We start from the raw sequence: 14,500 nt of genomic DNA on the forward strand, positions 1-14,500 counted from the left end.
ATCTTTCAATGTCTTTCAGAACTTTTCAAATGTTTATCATATTTCTAACCGGCACCTTCTTCACTTTTATTTTTGTGTTTTTCAACCGTTGCTCTGCAGTTTGACTGAAAGCTGACTCTTGAGGACTGCAATAAAACTGTCAAGAAGTGGCTTCATTACACGCCAGAATGAGAGGAAGACATCACAAGGAATCAAAGTGACGCCAACCAGAGTAACTGGGGTTACCACAACTTGTACTGTTTCCCTGGTTCATACAGTACAAAGCTTAACCTTGTGGACTCTGTTCTTCTGTGGACAATAAACTGTTATTCTGACAGTCAAAAAGGAGTCAAATATGTTTAAAGATCTGTCCCTCTTTTCTTAAAATGTTATATCAAACCTATGTTGTCATTTTTAAACTTTTGTACACAGTTTACCCATGATCTGACAAAAATATAGTGTTTAACACCAGTGAAGAAACTTTTAGTGGTATGTTATGTAGACCCATCAGACCTAAAAATGTGCATAAATCCTTAGCTTTCATTCAATATGAAATCAACCCAAATCTGCATGTAGATCCACATTCAGATGATGGATGAATCAATGTTGATTCCTAACTGATTCAATGTAAAATAAACAGAAATATGTGTGCAGAACCACATTCAGATGAAGGTTGAATCAATGTTGATTCCTAACTGATTCAATGCAATATCAACACAAATATGCATGTAAATTGACATACAAATGATGGTTGAATCAACATTGATATAATGTCGATTATGGTTGAATCCCTAACGTTGATTCAACATTCAAGTCACCGACCACTTTTCATGTTGTTTCAATGTCAGCGTTCAACCTTGATTCAATGTTTCTGGCTGACATTGATTCAATGTTGTTTCAATCATTCTGTGCTATCTGGGTAAGCACTTGAAAAAGTTTTTTGGTGGTGTTTTCCCCAGCTTGGATTTGATTAAGCTCTCATTAAATAATAGACCTTTATCACAATATTTTAATGAAATAAAACCAAAAAAATCCTATAAAACTTAATCTAAACCTATATAACATTTCTTTTCATAACACAGAGGACACAGTATTCTGTGCAGCTACTAATGAAAAGCAGCGCTCTCCTTCAGCAAGAGATTGAAGTTTAAAAACTCCAGGTCTCCATCTGCTGGTAGAAAGCTGTCAAGCATCGAGCTTTCATTGATAATTATTCCTTTGACTCCATAAGACATTTATTTTATTTGCCACCACAGTATATGAACTGCTCAAATCAAACCAGACCATTTGAAAGACTGAGAAATGGGTCTTTAAGACTGAAAACTCTTGATTTGTTCCTCTTTTGTGTATTTTGCTTCCAAGACTTTTCTGGTATCTCTAAAGTGAGTTTGAACAACATTTCTTCGTATTTTCTGAAGGTATGAAGGTACGGCAATATGTCACATTGGGCATTGGTTGCTTTGTCACTCAACTATAGTTCAGTTGTTAAACTTGGCCATCTTGAAGAGGTTTAATTTGGGAAATCATGCAAATTATAAAGGAATTGCTAAACCATTTAACATGCATTATGCTCAAATAAAAAGCATATTTGAAGATTTTGCTGACTTTTACATCCAAGACTCCAATATTGGATGTTGAGATCATGACTGGTAAGAACTGTTTGTCTTTCCCAACTGGAATTTCTAAATGAAGGAACCATTTGATATTATTTCAGCTTAAAAGTTGGAAACGTCTGAGTAAAAATTGAAGCCAGATTTAATCTTTCAACCAATAATGCTATACAAGTTGATATGATTATATATATATATATATATATATATATATATATATATATATATATATATATATATATATATATATATATATATATATATATATATATATATATATATATATATATGGTTTATGGCATAAACCAACAAAATAACAAAACTCAACTATTGTTTTACAGTCTTTTTTTTAAATGTGTTGAGTATGGTGGTACTGGAAAACACAGTAGTATTAATATGCAGCCAATATGTGGGTCACATACAAATTTTTCTCAGTTTGTCTTGGACTCACATTGGGTTTCTTGTATAAGATATGATTAGGTTGACTAAATAAAAACCATATCAGTAAAGTCATTCGGCTGCAGGTCTTGATTGATTATATATATATTTATAAAATCTCTTCTAATACATCTAAAACTCATAAATGTTTCAATTCCACTAAAAGTTTTATGCTTCAGACCAATACAGCAAACGAATGTAACCTGTTTACAATTCCATCTCTTCCATCAATCACAATGGCTAGTGTTCATATCCCCAACTCCAGCGTTTCTAACCATATGGCCAGACAGATTCTAAGAGGAGCAGCAAAAGCAAATGAGTTGGATAAAGAGAGTTTGCCAACAACTGTTGGTATCTTCCATGACGTGTTACTATGAATTTTACTGTGTGCCATTTAACCTGTGCTACATGAAAAATGACCACATATTGTTGTATGAGGACATGGTCCTCCTCATACAATATACTTTGGTCAGAGGCTTCTTCAGATTTGCTATAAGTCTGACCACAACAGGGGATCCTTCTGCCAGTGTGAACAGTGACTATTTGAAAGATACTTAGATGAGTTATGACAACAATTAATTTCCCTCTGGGATAATTAAAATATTTTTTCATTGATTTGAATTTCATTTGAGGCCCATTTTACAACTTATTTTATACCCATGTGGGCCCTAAAAAAGCTGAATAGCAGTGGGCCTTCAGTCATAGAAATTGCTACAAATTATAACACTATGACAGGTTAGTAATGATATTGTTTCAAAACACAGTCACTTAGTTTTTGAAATCTATTTGAACTGTTAGGAAAAGGTAGACATTTATACTGTCTAATTCAGTTTAGCACCTTTACTTAAGTCCTAAAACTCGTAGCAACTATAATATATTAAACGATAATCTCATTTATATTGAATATTGTAGATTTTTTTTTTTAGTTTATTAATTTTATAGGCGCTCAATCACTGTTGATGGCTCTGTGGATGTTTACTTGACTACGTAAAGACGTCACGGCGCAGACTTTGTATCCCAGCATGCAGCAGGAGGCCGTTGAGAGATCCAGCAGCTGGTAGTTGGAAGAGCGCCGAAGCAGGCAGGAGCCAACGGCCAGCAGAGCCCACACATTTCCTCCTCCATGTGAGATAAACTGACCCGTTTACCTCGCAGGCTACAGAAAATATGCTGTTCGGGCGCCTGATGTGTTCCAGAAGCGAATTTTGAGTCTTCATAGTCAGCCGGCTTTCATTTTGGAGGATTCCTCCCTCCATCCTCCGGATCGCAGCGAACAGGCAATGACAACGGTCTCAGCAACCCCGCAGCAGATGAAGGACCGGCTGCTGCAGGCCATTGACAGTCAGAGCAATGTGAGGAATGCTAAAGCTAACCTTAGCTTGTTTATCTAGACTGTGGCTAACGCGACATAGCAATTTACATCGGAGACGAATTATTTGTTTTTAAAAGAAAAGGCTCGGCAGTGTAGCCGATACCGACGTATCGAGTGTTTCAGAGACAGGACGACACAGGGGCGTCTGAGTTGACAGCTAGCTTTCAAGCTAATTTAGCTGCAGCGCTGCCTTGATTAGACATCTCCCGTTACATACCGTTCCCATGCTAACTCTTAGCCTAGCCTTAATACCACAGCAGCTTTAGAACATACAGCGGTATGAAGCAATACAATGGACTCATTGTATCAATATATGCCAGTGTGAAACAAACGTTAGTTAGAAGTCCTGCTATATATCCGGTACATCGTTTAAGCTGTCAATTCTTCACTAAAGGAGGTCGAAACTAAAAACTAGCTCAAAATGCTAAATCCTGGTTTTAGGAAATAGTCGGGTCCTTCCTTCTCAACTAAGTTGAAAGCTAGCCATAGCATGTTCCTCTAATACAGGTATGTCCACCAACACTGTCTGACGTTAGTGAACACATATTAAATTATTTTATTATTAGTTATTAATATGTTCCTTATGTAATGGCTCAAATACTATACTTTAGTATGGAGGTTTTGAAAAACGTCAGGATTTGGAGCTGTCACTTAGCCATACTTGCTTTGCAACGTCGTTCTTTCTCTGAAGCATACAGTTTAGCTCATTTTGCCTCAGTTTAGCTGGTGCAGTTACACACGACTCTGAGATTTAGGTTTGTCCAAACATTGAGGGGTTTCTATCTTTGGCATTCTTACTTGCTTATTAATCCTAGTATTGGGATTAATAATACTGTTGACTCTGTCTTTTCCAAGTGTTACAGCTTTTATTTAGCGACACATTTTCTTAGAGATACGTTAAAAAGACATTTGGAGCCAATTATTGATATCTGTAAGGTTGACTTGCTGATATTAATAAAAAAGAAGACCATTCATAACTATTTCTGAGCTTTCCTGCATTGAGCTGTCACTTATTGGAGCAGAGGTAGACAAATGATTTTGGAGTTCACATTTCGATTGTCTTCATCAACTTACATTGACATGATTAGCAATGTATCATTAATAACTGTAAACATCTGAACTAAAGTGAATATGTTCAGGTTTTCCTTCAATGCTGAGATTTCTGAAAGGCTGCTAACATTTCCAAATCAGACATGTTCAATAACAGACAAGGCTGAGAAGAAAAGAATAAAACAGAGCAGTTTTGGTACGTTTACTAATCTGAAAAGTATCCGATTTTTGAGTCGAAAGTTAAGTTGGGGCTGATCACACTGGAAGTGGACAGATTCGTGTTACAGCCCATCATTTCGTGTCCCATCTTGACCTTTAATCTGTTAGTTTTTATTTCCTCCTTCTCTTCATTTTAGTTAAATGCACTGTTTACATGTTCTCAATGCAGATACGCGATATGGCGGTTGTATTGGAAGTAATTGCTTGTCTTGAGAAGTATCCAATTACCAAAGAAGCCCTTGAGGTAAGACTTGATATTTTTTCAACGAGCTATTCATGTAGTCACTTCGCAGTTTAACGTATGTGGTTTTGTGTTTTGCAGGAAACTCGACTTGGAAAGTTAATCAATGATGTGAGGAAGAAGGCCAGTAATGAAGACCTTGCAAAACGAGCCAAGAAACTGTTAAGAAACTGGCAAAAACTGATTGAACCCGGGCCGACCGGGCCTGCCAGCGTCCCCGGATCCACCAACGGCAGCTCTCACCCCTGTCGGACGGAGCCCTCTCCTGCAGACCTTTCTGTCTCTGGGAAAGGCGTCCCTGAGGTGAAAACCAGAAACGATGTCCACAACACGTACTCGCCGAAAGCTGAGAAATCAAGCAGCCGTAAGCGGCGGGCGGAGCAGAGAGACAGTGGTGTGTACTTGCCTGAGAAAATCTCCAGGATGTCATCGTATGACAATTCAGTTTCACCGCCCACCAATGGGATCGCGGGCAGCCCAGAGACCCTACTTGACCAGGACGTCATCCCGTCTCCTGATAGATCCCGAATAGACAATCTTGAAAACGACAAAGTTAACAGGATTCCAATAAATGCTGTCAAGCCTCGGCCCAGCTCTCCTGGAGCGGCGAAACCACTTAGCACTTCCTCTCTGATAAAAGTTGCTGTGATGCAACAACAGGCTCGATTGGACGAAGGAGGAGGAGGAGGTTACCAAGCCAGAAGTCCCCGCAGCGTCACTTCCAGTCCCAGGAGTGCTAAGCAAGACTCTGTATCTAAGCGCTCTTCAGCATTCGCAGCTAAAGGAACGCCAATCCCAAGCCCATCTTCCAGAGACTCTCCTTTGCCTTTTTCTCACTCTGTGTCCTCCCCAGGACCAAAGTCTTGCGCAGAGAAGGTGCCGCATTCTTTTCACAGGTCTTCAGTGCCTCCTGCTGCTTCATCAGATATCCTGTCTCATTGCCCAACCCAAGACGTTTCTGCAGTGCCGGAATCCCCGTCGGTCTCACCCTCCCCACTTCTTCCTCAGCTGAACTCTGACCCACACAGATCAACGTTCGAGGGAACCACAGCCATGTCAGATGGCGCGGACGGGACAGCGGTACAGAACTCTGAACATAAAAGGAGAAAGTACAGGCCAAGAGACTTCTCTGTGAACTTGGACGGTCAGAAAGTAGAGGACTCAACAAAGCCTGTGAGGTTAAAAGAACGCAGGATAACGTTTGACCCGGTCACAGGCCAGATCAAACCCTTGGTGCATAAAGAACCTTCTCAATCAGAGGACGTCCCCACTCCAGACCCCGCAGAGTCCCGGCAGAGAGCCCAGAGCGTCGTCCCACAACCCACTGCCACCACCTCGGCCCCAGGCCCTAGTCCGGCCCCCGGTGCCGGCCCAAACCCCTTCCACCAGACCAACTGGAAGGAGCTGTCTCGGAACGAAATCATCCAGTCCTACTTGAACCTTCAGAGCAACGTGCTCACCTCCTCAGGGGTCCAGGCCCCCAGCGCACACTTTTTCATGTCTGAGTATCTGAAAAGGGAAGAGCAGGAGAGCAAGGAGTTGAGGACAAGCCACGTCTTGCAGACGGACTGCCTGACAGGGGACTTACCGGGTGTAAGTCGAGACATCACGGAGGACGACTTGGACAGGATACACACACAGAACTGGCCCGGTGTGAACGGTTGCTACGACACCAAGGGCGCCTGGTATGATTGGACAGAGTGCATATCACTGGCCCCTCATGGGGATGAAAGCAAATTGAACATCCTGCCATACATTTGCTTAGACTGAGAGCATTTGGAAAGGCTGCTGTTTCTTTTTCACTCCTTTTTTCGACTCGCCTCAGAGACCAGATAGTTTGATCTTTTTTTTTGTTTTTGTTTTGTTTGTCCACTGTGAGTTTGGTGAGAACCAGACCTACTAAACCCCCCTCCCCGAGGCTCGTTCTGTGAAAATCTCTTGAGACTTTGGTATTAAAAGCATAATAATTGAAAGAAAAGATAAGTTTGTAATATCAAGGGCTGTTTCTGTTTTGTTTTTTAAACTGAAAGAGACTAGGTCTGTGTTGCAGAGTGCTGCTGCTATGGCAGTGAAGGGGGTAAAAGTGAGGGCAGCGTTATTTCTCCCAACCTGACACGTCACTTCTGTTGGTGTGTGTCGGTCGTCGGTAATGCCGTTTCAGGTTAAAATAATGCTCCTGTTTTGGTTTTCTCTCTCCTCATTCTTGATGGAGGATTTGCAGGATCCAGGGTTTGAACGAAGAGGGGAAGGTTTGGGTTTGGGTTTGGCTGTTCTGTCCAGACCAACATGCTGGTAAAGTTCACTTGGCACAGTCGGCGCTGAACGTGTCCAGAATATCCAAATACTGGAACATATTTAGCAGTTACAAAAGGCTTTATGTGAAATATAGAAAGTAAATTATAAATTTAAGTATACATCTATTTATTTTTGACCAGTTCATTTATGGGATGTTATAAACAGCTTTTCAAAAAACATAAAACTTGATTTTTTTATATATTTTTTTTCAATTTAAATTACAATGTTGTCATCATGAATCTCACCAACTTTTTATTCTTTTTTTCTTTCTTTGAGATTGGCTAAATATTTCCGGTTAGTTACATTCCAAATCAACCATTCAGCAACTTTAAGTCTTTCTGTCTTATAAGAGTCTGTTCAATGTCAGGGCACATAATTCAAATGGTTCCAAAATTGCTGATTACTCATTTAAAACAGCTCGAGGGGGCAAAACCAATCTGGAAGGATGTGTTAAAATGCTCAAACCCATTTAGTTACTTCTGAAGACATTGTTTGCCTTCTGAAGTTCTGTCATTACTTGAGTGAACCAACCCAGGTGAACGTATGGGTCCCCATGTGACGTTCCCAAAGGTCACCTAGATATTTGCAGGTTGGATTCCTCTTGCGTCCAAGTCGGTGGAAACTTGGACGCAAAAGTTTGATAGTTTTGCATTCAGGATCAATGTTTGATCCTGAATGTTTGATCAGGATCAAACATTCTTGAAATTTCTCATCCGATGAGCAGCAGTATTTGATTTGAGTCCAGTTTAAAAGCACCACTCACTCCCACACTCATGATTTCAATCAAAATCTGCCTCTGTGTAGCCTCTGTTCATTCATTCTTTAGTTTTTTTCTGTTTCTTTTTCTTCCCTACCAATGTGCCTTGGTAAAATGGTAAATTTGGATTTGCTTCCGCATTAAACATGCCTGTCTGTACATTAATGCGCCAGAATCCAAAGTCCCACGATCGAAGCGCCATCCCATGGTACGTGCAGTGATTTCTGTTACTTTTGTACACAGTGATCTGGGGAAAGGTGAAGCTTTCACCAAACTGTAGGCGATGGTAATAAAACAAAAAAATAAAATAAACTGCACAACACAGCTGGCAATAAGGACAAATGCTACAACAGGTTAAGAATCTGTTTTCTGGAGTTCTGACTGGGGCGTCTTTATTTGTTCAGTGTTTAACATCTCTAAATTGTTTGAAAAATAAATGATCTAAATCTTCAGTTTCCTCACCTGGTTTGTGGCTCTTTCAAGGCGGTTCTGGATCATGGAGCTTCCTGTTATGTTGACGTGTTAAGGTCTAATTTTCAAGTGGATTAGTGACTATAGGTTTTGAGAGTGAAATTGTTTCTTAAACCTTTTCAGTGGTATTGGATCTTTATTTTATTTTTTGTCAGACGTTTCTATGGTAACTGAACTTTTAATATTAAACCTTTTAAAGAACTCACACAAATAACTTAACAATGGATCCAAAATGTCAGTGCCTTCAGGCCTCAGCCAGTTAGTATTTGAATTTTAAGAAGAGAAGCTTGTATTCATTACACGGTGATCTGTTTCAGGTGTTTATTCTGGTTATCTATTGCAGCTAGTAGAATTGAAAGACTAATAAACTGTACTGGAGAGTTTATGCAGTAAATATTTGAAGTTAGTATTTTTATATGAATGACTGTCAGTGCAGTGGTCAGCCTGTGGATCTGAGGCCCAGCAGGTTTCTGTCAGCTGGTGTTTGGTTCCAGCCTCTGTTCTCTGGAGAAGAAGTGTGTGTCGCGGCTCTGCTGCAGTACCCCAAACTTGCTATTATACCTGTTGCTTTGGAACTTTTTGCTAAGATGTTTTCCTTCCACTCAACCGTCAGTTGATATACTTGCATGTGGCACTTGATAATTAGATTTTTCAGCAATAGCCACAAATATATTTTTTGACTTGGTCTAATATTCTAGTTTTATAAAAAAAAATCATAAGCTATAAGTCATAATGATATTAAAGAGAAATGTGAAACTTCATTTCTTCCTTCTGGTAAATTTAGTTTTGAATATGAATCGTAAACGGAATTAGATCTGAAACCCAGGTGCACCCAGCAGTCTTTTTATCTGAACTCTGCTTTCAATTAGGGACCAACAATGACTTCTCTGAAAAGATTTTTTGATGATGATGATGAAAGCTGTAAAGACATCCGCTCAGTAAACTGGGTTGTTCATTTGGTTGTGTCACACGAATGCGGAAGAGGGTCGATTACTTGTTTAAATTTACTTTCAGTTACAGCGTGCATGAAATGTACTGGCGACCTGACCCACCTCTCACCTGTTGATCGCTGGCTAGTAAGATAACGGATGGATGGATGAAATGTGAACACAGCTGAGACACAAGAACCAACAACTTATAAATACTAACATGTTTATTAAATGCTTTTCGATCATTTACAAAATACTAGTGTAAACATAAAAATGATCTCATTCGGTTGTCTGCAAACAACAAGAAAGGAGATGGAAACAATTCAAGAGGTGAACTGTGTTTGAATTATTAAATACTTCTGCCCCCCAGTATTTCCAGAAGGGGGTGCAAATAGTCCAGTTTGTGTCAAAAATGTGTTATGTAAGCGGTTATTGCTCAGCGTAATATGACTTTAGTTGGAAGAACTAATCTGAACGGTCACACAATGTATCAAGACCCCAGATGTAATATTTTTTTAAAAACCTAAACAGCCATTAAAAATGAGCTCTGTGTCTGACCACTTATGACCACTACTTGCCCTTTGAGACTCAGTTTGGTTGCTTAATCATGTCGCACATTTAAACTCTTTACATACTATCTGACGCGGATATCTGAATGTGTAATGATCCTCCCTTCCTGTGACAGAGCCAACTCTGAGTACACCTGGATGACGTCATCAGGAACACAGCTGTGGCCTGATCATGACAACACAGACACAGAGAAACTCCACCTGCTGTGAGATCAGAGACCAGACTAGCTGCCATCGCAGCAGACACGGTCTGTGAGAAGCACATGCAAGTTATTATTATTATTAATAATAATAATAATATCTGAGTTTACAAGTGAGTAAAGTCCTCTGAATTTAAGTTTGAAATTGTTCCCTGATAAAGCTATGTGCTTTATCACATTGCTTTATCAGCTATGTGATAAAGCAAAACCATATCTTTTGTTGGGGTTAGTCTAAGATCGTCCATCTTTTCCACGGAGTGCGGAGGAAGCTGTGATGTGATTTATATTCGTTATATTTATCTAGTTTAAATATTTTTATTCCCAGATTAAGAAACTGGTAAGTCTGAAAGATGTAAAAACTAACAGGACATCAACACTTTCAAAAGTGCTGATGTGTTTACGGACATCAGTATACTTGCATGCCATCTGAAGCTAGACGTGATGAAAACTTCGGCATTACGTCATGCCAACAGCTTGCTATCTTCACTGCTTTAAAAAAACTTTTTTCCCCCTGTGACTCAGAAAAGTGCGACAATCCGTCTCGTCCGCTGCACGTCTGGTATGCAGGGTGGGCCCTATGGATCACTCCCCCATTCAGGAATTTGGGAAGTTTCCTTCCATATAAGGACTTTTCGATATAAATCGCGACCAGAGGAAGAGAAGGGGGAGGTGGAGCCAAGGATCGATTAACAAAGTTAAACCAAAGAGTACATAAAGCAGCAAGAGAAGTCCTTTCTTAATATTTGTGTGGAAACTTTTCAAACGATCCCCTTATAATTCCCACAGAAACATGTCTTAAGATAAACTCGGAATAATGCACGTGCACCATGACTAGTAGAGTTAAGGCTAATGCTAAAGTCAAACGTTGCTAGCAAACTGAACTTCTTAATCCTGAGGAACGTTGCTAATGAACAGCTGTGGTTGTTAAGGAAAGGTTTATGCCATCTTATTAAAATAGATTAAAAACCCTACTTGCTATCTCACTCATATTTCTTTCCTTAAATAATATTGTCATATTATGTTTTAAACAATGGAATTCAAGCACTTAGGACAGAATTGAGAAGCATCCTTATTGTCCCAAAGGTAAATGGAAGCATGCATACAGTGGGGAGAACAAGTATTTGATACACTGTTGATTTTTCAGGTTTTCCCACTTGCAAAGCTTGTAGATGACTGTAATTTTTATCATAGATACTCTTCAACTGTGAGTGATGGAATCTAAAACAAAAATCCAGAAAAATACAATGTATGATTTTTAAATAATTAATTTCCATTTTATTGTGTGAAATAAGTATTTGATCATCTATCAACCAGTAAGAATTTTGGCTCTCACAGACATGTTAGTTCTTCTTTAAGAAGCCCTCCTGTTCTCCACTCATTACCTGTATTAACTGCACCTGTTTGAACTCGTTACCTGTATAAAAGACACCTGTCCACACACTCAATCAATCAGACTCCAGCATCTCCACAATGCCCAAGACCAGAGAGCTGTGTAAGGACATCAGGGATAAAATTGCAGACCTGCACAAGGCTGGGATGGGCTACAGGACAATAGGCAAGCAGCTTGGTGAGAAGGCAACAACAGTTGGTGAAATTATTAGAAAATGGAAGAAATACAAAATAACGGAAAATCTCCCTCGGTCTGGGGCGCCATGCAAGATTTCACCTCGTGGAGCATCATTGATCTTGAGGAAGGTGAGGAATGAGCCCAGAACTACACAGCAGGAACTGGTCAATGACCTGAATAGAGCTGGGACCACAGTCTCAAAGAAAACAATCAGTAACACTCTACGCCGTCAAGGATTAAAATCCTGCAGTGCATGCAAGGTGCCCTTCCTCAAGCCAACGCATGTCAAAGCCAGTCTGATGTTTGTAAATGACCATCTGAATGATCCAGAGGAGGAATGGGAGAAGGTCATGTGGTCTGATGAGACAAAAATAGAACTTTTTGGTTTAAACTCCACTCGTCATGTTTGGAGGAAGAAGAATGATGAGTACAACCCCAAGAACACCATCCCAACCGTAAAGTATGGCGGTGGAGACATCATTCTTTGGGGATGCTTTTCTGCAAAGGGGACAGGACGACTGCACCATATTGTGGGAAGGATGGACGGGTCCATGTATCGTGAGATTTTGGCAAACAACCTCCTTCCCTCAGTAAGGGCACTGAAGATGGGTTGTGGCTGGGTCTTCCAGCATGATAACGACCCAAAACACACAGCCAGGGCAACTAAAGAGTGGCTTCGTAGGAAACATCTTAAGGTCCTGGAGTGGCCTAGCCAGTCTCCAGACCTGAATCCAATAGAAAATCTTTGGAGGGAACTTGAAGTCCGTGTGGCCCAGCGACAGCCCCGAAACCTGAAGGCTCTGGAGGAGATCTGTATGGAGGAGTGGGCCAAAATCCCTGCTGCAGTGTGTGCAAACCTGGTCAAGAACTACAGGAAACGTCTGATCTCTGTAATTGCAAACAAAGGTTTCTGTACCAAATATCAAGTTTCTTTTTTCTGGTGTATCAAATACTTATTTCACACAATAAAATGGAAATTAATTATTTAAAAATCATACATTGTATTTTTCTGGATTTTTGTTTTAGATTCCGTCACTCACAGTTGAAGAGTACCTATGATAAAAATTACAGTTAGCTACATGCTTTGCAAGTGGGAAAACCTGAAAAATCAATAGTGTATCAAATACTTGTTCTCCCCACTGTACATGCATCCATTCCATCCAGGGACGGATCTAGAAAAATATTTATGGGGTGACAAGAGGGGGGCAGGGATTTTTTCAGGGGTGGCAGTATATATATAGTATATATATGGCAGTATATAATAGTGTTTTTAACTTGCATTGTTTCAAAATGAGCTTCATGTAGCACCAAGGCTTAAATACAAGTTCTTAATGTAGTGTAGTTATTTTTACGTCTTTCATTCTCCTGCTAATATGTATTACTGGACTGGACAGCACCTATTAGTCGCTATGTGATTCATTGTGTCCAGAAAACCATTTTATCCCAATACAGGATAAGGAGAAATCTGACACGAATATATTTGTAGCGCCATCATTTGTTATTGGATATATCTATTAAATATGACTTAAAATAAAGATTAGAAAACTGATGTTTGATAAATTCTCCATGGTACAAATCTATAAACAGTTTAGTTTGTTAGTTTTGTCAAGATGCAAGAAGGGGTGAATTTCCCTGATATTGGTCAATTGTTTTATTTTAAATATGCTGTAGGAGCCGTAGTTTGATGACTGTTATAAATATCACCACATTTTACGAACAGAGGGGATTAGCTCAGTTTTTGTCGCTTGTTTTTAGGAAATGCAGCGACTGCAGTGCGCCACAATAAAGGTACAATAAAGCTGATAAACAGGTGAAGAACCAAACTAGACAGAACCACTTCTGATTGTTTGCCAAGCCAAACATCCAATAAAAGTTCCACCAAGCCACTAAAGGCACTGGGGTCATGTTTCTCAACACGGGCAAAACAAGGTTCAATGTCCAAACTTATTGATTGTTCTTGGTGATTTATTTTCCTCTTTCACCAAACAATTACAGAGATCAAACTTTCATTTGTTCTCGTGCTACCACTCTTAAAAACCATCGGCCCAAAACCCAAATGCCTGCTGGTCCTTCACCAGGCCCCTGCACTTATAGAAAGTGGACTGACCCACATTACTTCCTGTCTAAATTTAGAAAATAAAACAAAAATAAAATTTTAAAAAGTAAATAAAATCAACAATTAGCCTACAAATAAACTCTGTAAATAATACAAAAAAATAGAAATTTAGGAATAAAGTAACAAAATTTAAATGGATAAAGAAATAAAGAAAAAATAGCTCCAGCAACTTCTATTCCGCCTTTTCTTACTCTGTATGTCGGTATTACGCACGACCCGTTGCCATAGCAACCGACAAAACAGCTCAACCAGCAGATAAGCAGAGATTACCGATCAGGGAATCAACACCAAAAAAAACAAACAATTCGAGGTGAGGCAGGCAGTTCTCGTGCCTCATCGCTGGGGGCGCTCAGGAACCCAGACATTGTGACTACACAACTGCAGAGTAAGAGACAGTAACAGCGCTCTCATAGAGCGATCTAGCCATACAGAACCTGCGCTGATACAGAGCGAGAAAGACGTGGTTTTGAGTTGTACTTTAACGGTTTCTCCCTTTGCTGTTAAGCACAGCACGAAATTAATAATATCTACCTGTCTAAGTTTGATTGCGATAACGGAATTATTCTGCGGCTAAGCATCACGTGTTAAAGAATAGTCTTTTTGCCCTCCAGCATTGTACGCATGCGCGAAATAATTGATTATAATTAAGTAGGTGCCTCACCAGCTATGAACCTCACCGCACGTCAC

The 14,500-nt window shown here is 39.8% G+C and overlaps 1 protein-coding gene across 1 annotated transcript; it reads left to right on the forward strand.

Annotated features, from left to right (window-relative positions):
* The first annotated feature begins 3,021 nt into the window (after positions 1 to 3,021).
* Positions 3,022 to 8,413, forward strand: crsp7 (cofactor required for Sp1 transcriptional activation, subunit 7). The gene is made up of 3 exons (XM_008433442.3): positions 3,022 to 3,379; positions 4,838 to 4,912; positions 4,991 to 8,413. Exons 1-3 carry the CDS (start codon positions 3,308 to 3,310, stop codon positions 6,677 to 6,679), a joined length of 1,836 nt encoding a protein of 611 aa, XP_008431664.1. The 5' UTR covers positions 3,022 to 3,307; the 3' UTR covers positions 6,680 to 8,413.
* The last annotated feature ends 6,087 nt before the right edge of the window (positions 8,414 to 14,500 follow it).

Source organism: Poecilia reticulata, chromosome 17 (genome assembly GCF_904066995.2).
Source record: "Poecilia reticulata chromosome 17, P_reticulata-male-v2, whole genome shotgun sequence".
NCBI lineage: Eukaryota > Metazoa > Chordata > Actinopteri > Cyprinodontiformes > Poeciliidae > Poecilia > Poecilia reticulata.

Bases quoted from the DNA above. Each gene is read 5' to 3' on its own strand.
- crsp7 (XM_008433442.3), top strand. From the start codon at position 3,308: ATGACAACGGTCTCAGCAACCCCGCAGCAGATGAAGGACCGGCTGCTG. The intron at 3,380-4,837 runs GTGAGGAATGCT...TTCTCAATGCAG, and splicing joins CCATTGACAGTCAGAGCAAT to ATACGCGATATGGCGGTTGT. The intron at 4,913-4,990 runs GTAAGACTTGAT...TGTGTTTTGCAG, and splicing joins TTACCAAAGAAGCCCTTGAG to GAAACTCGACTTGGAAAGTT.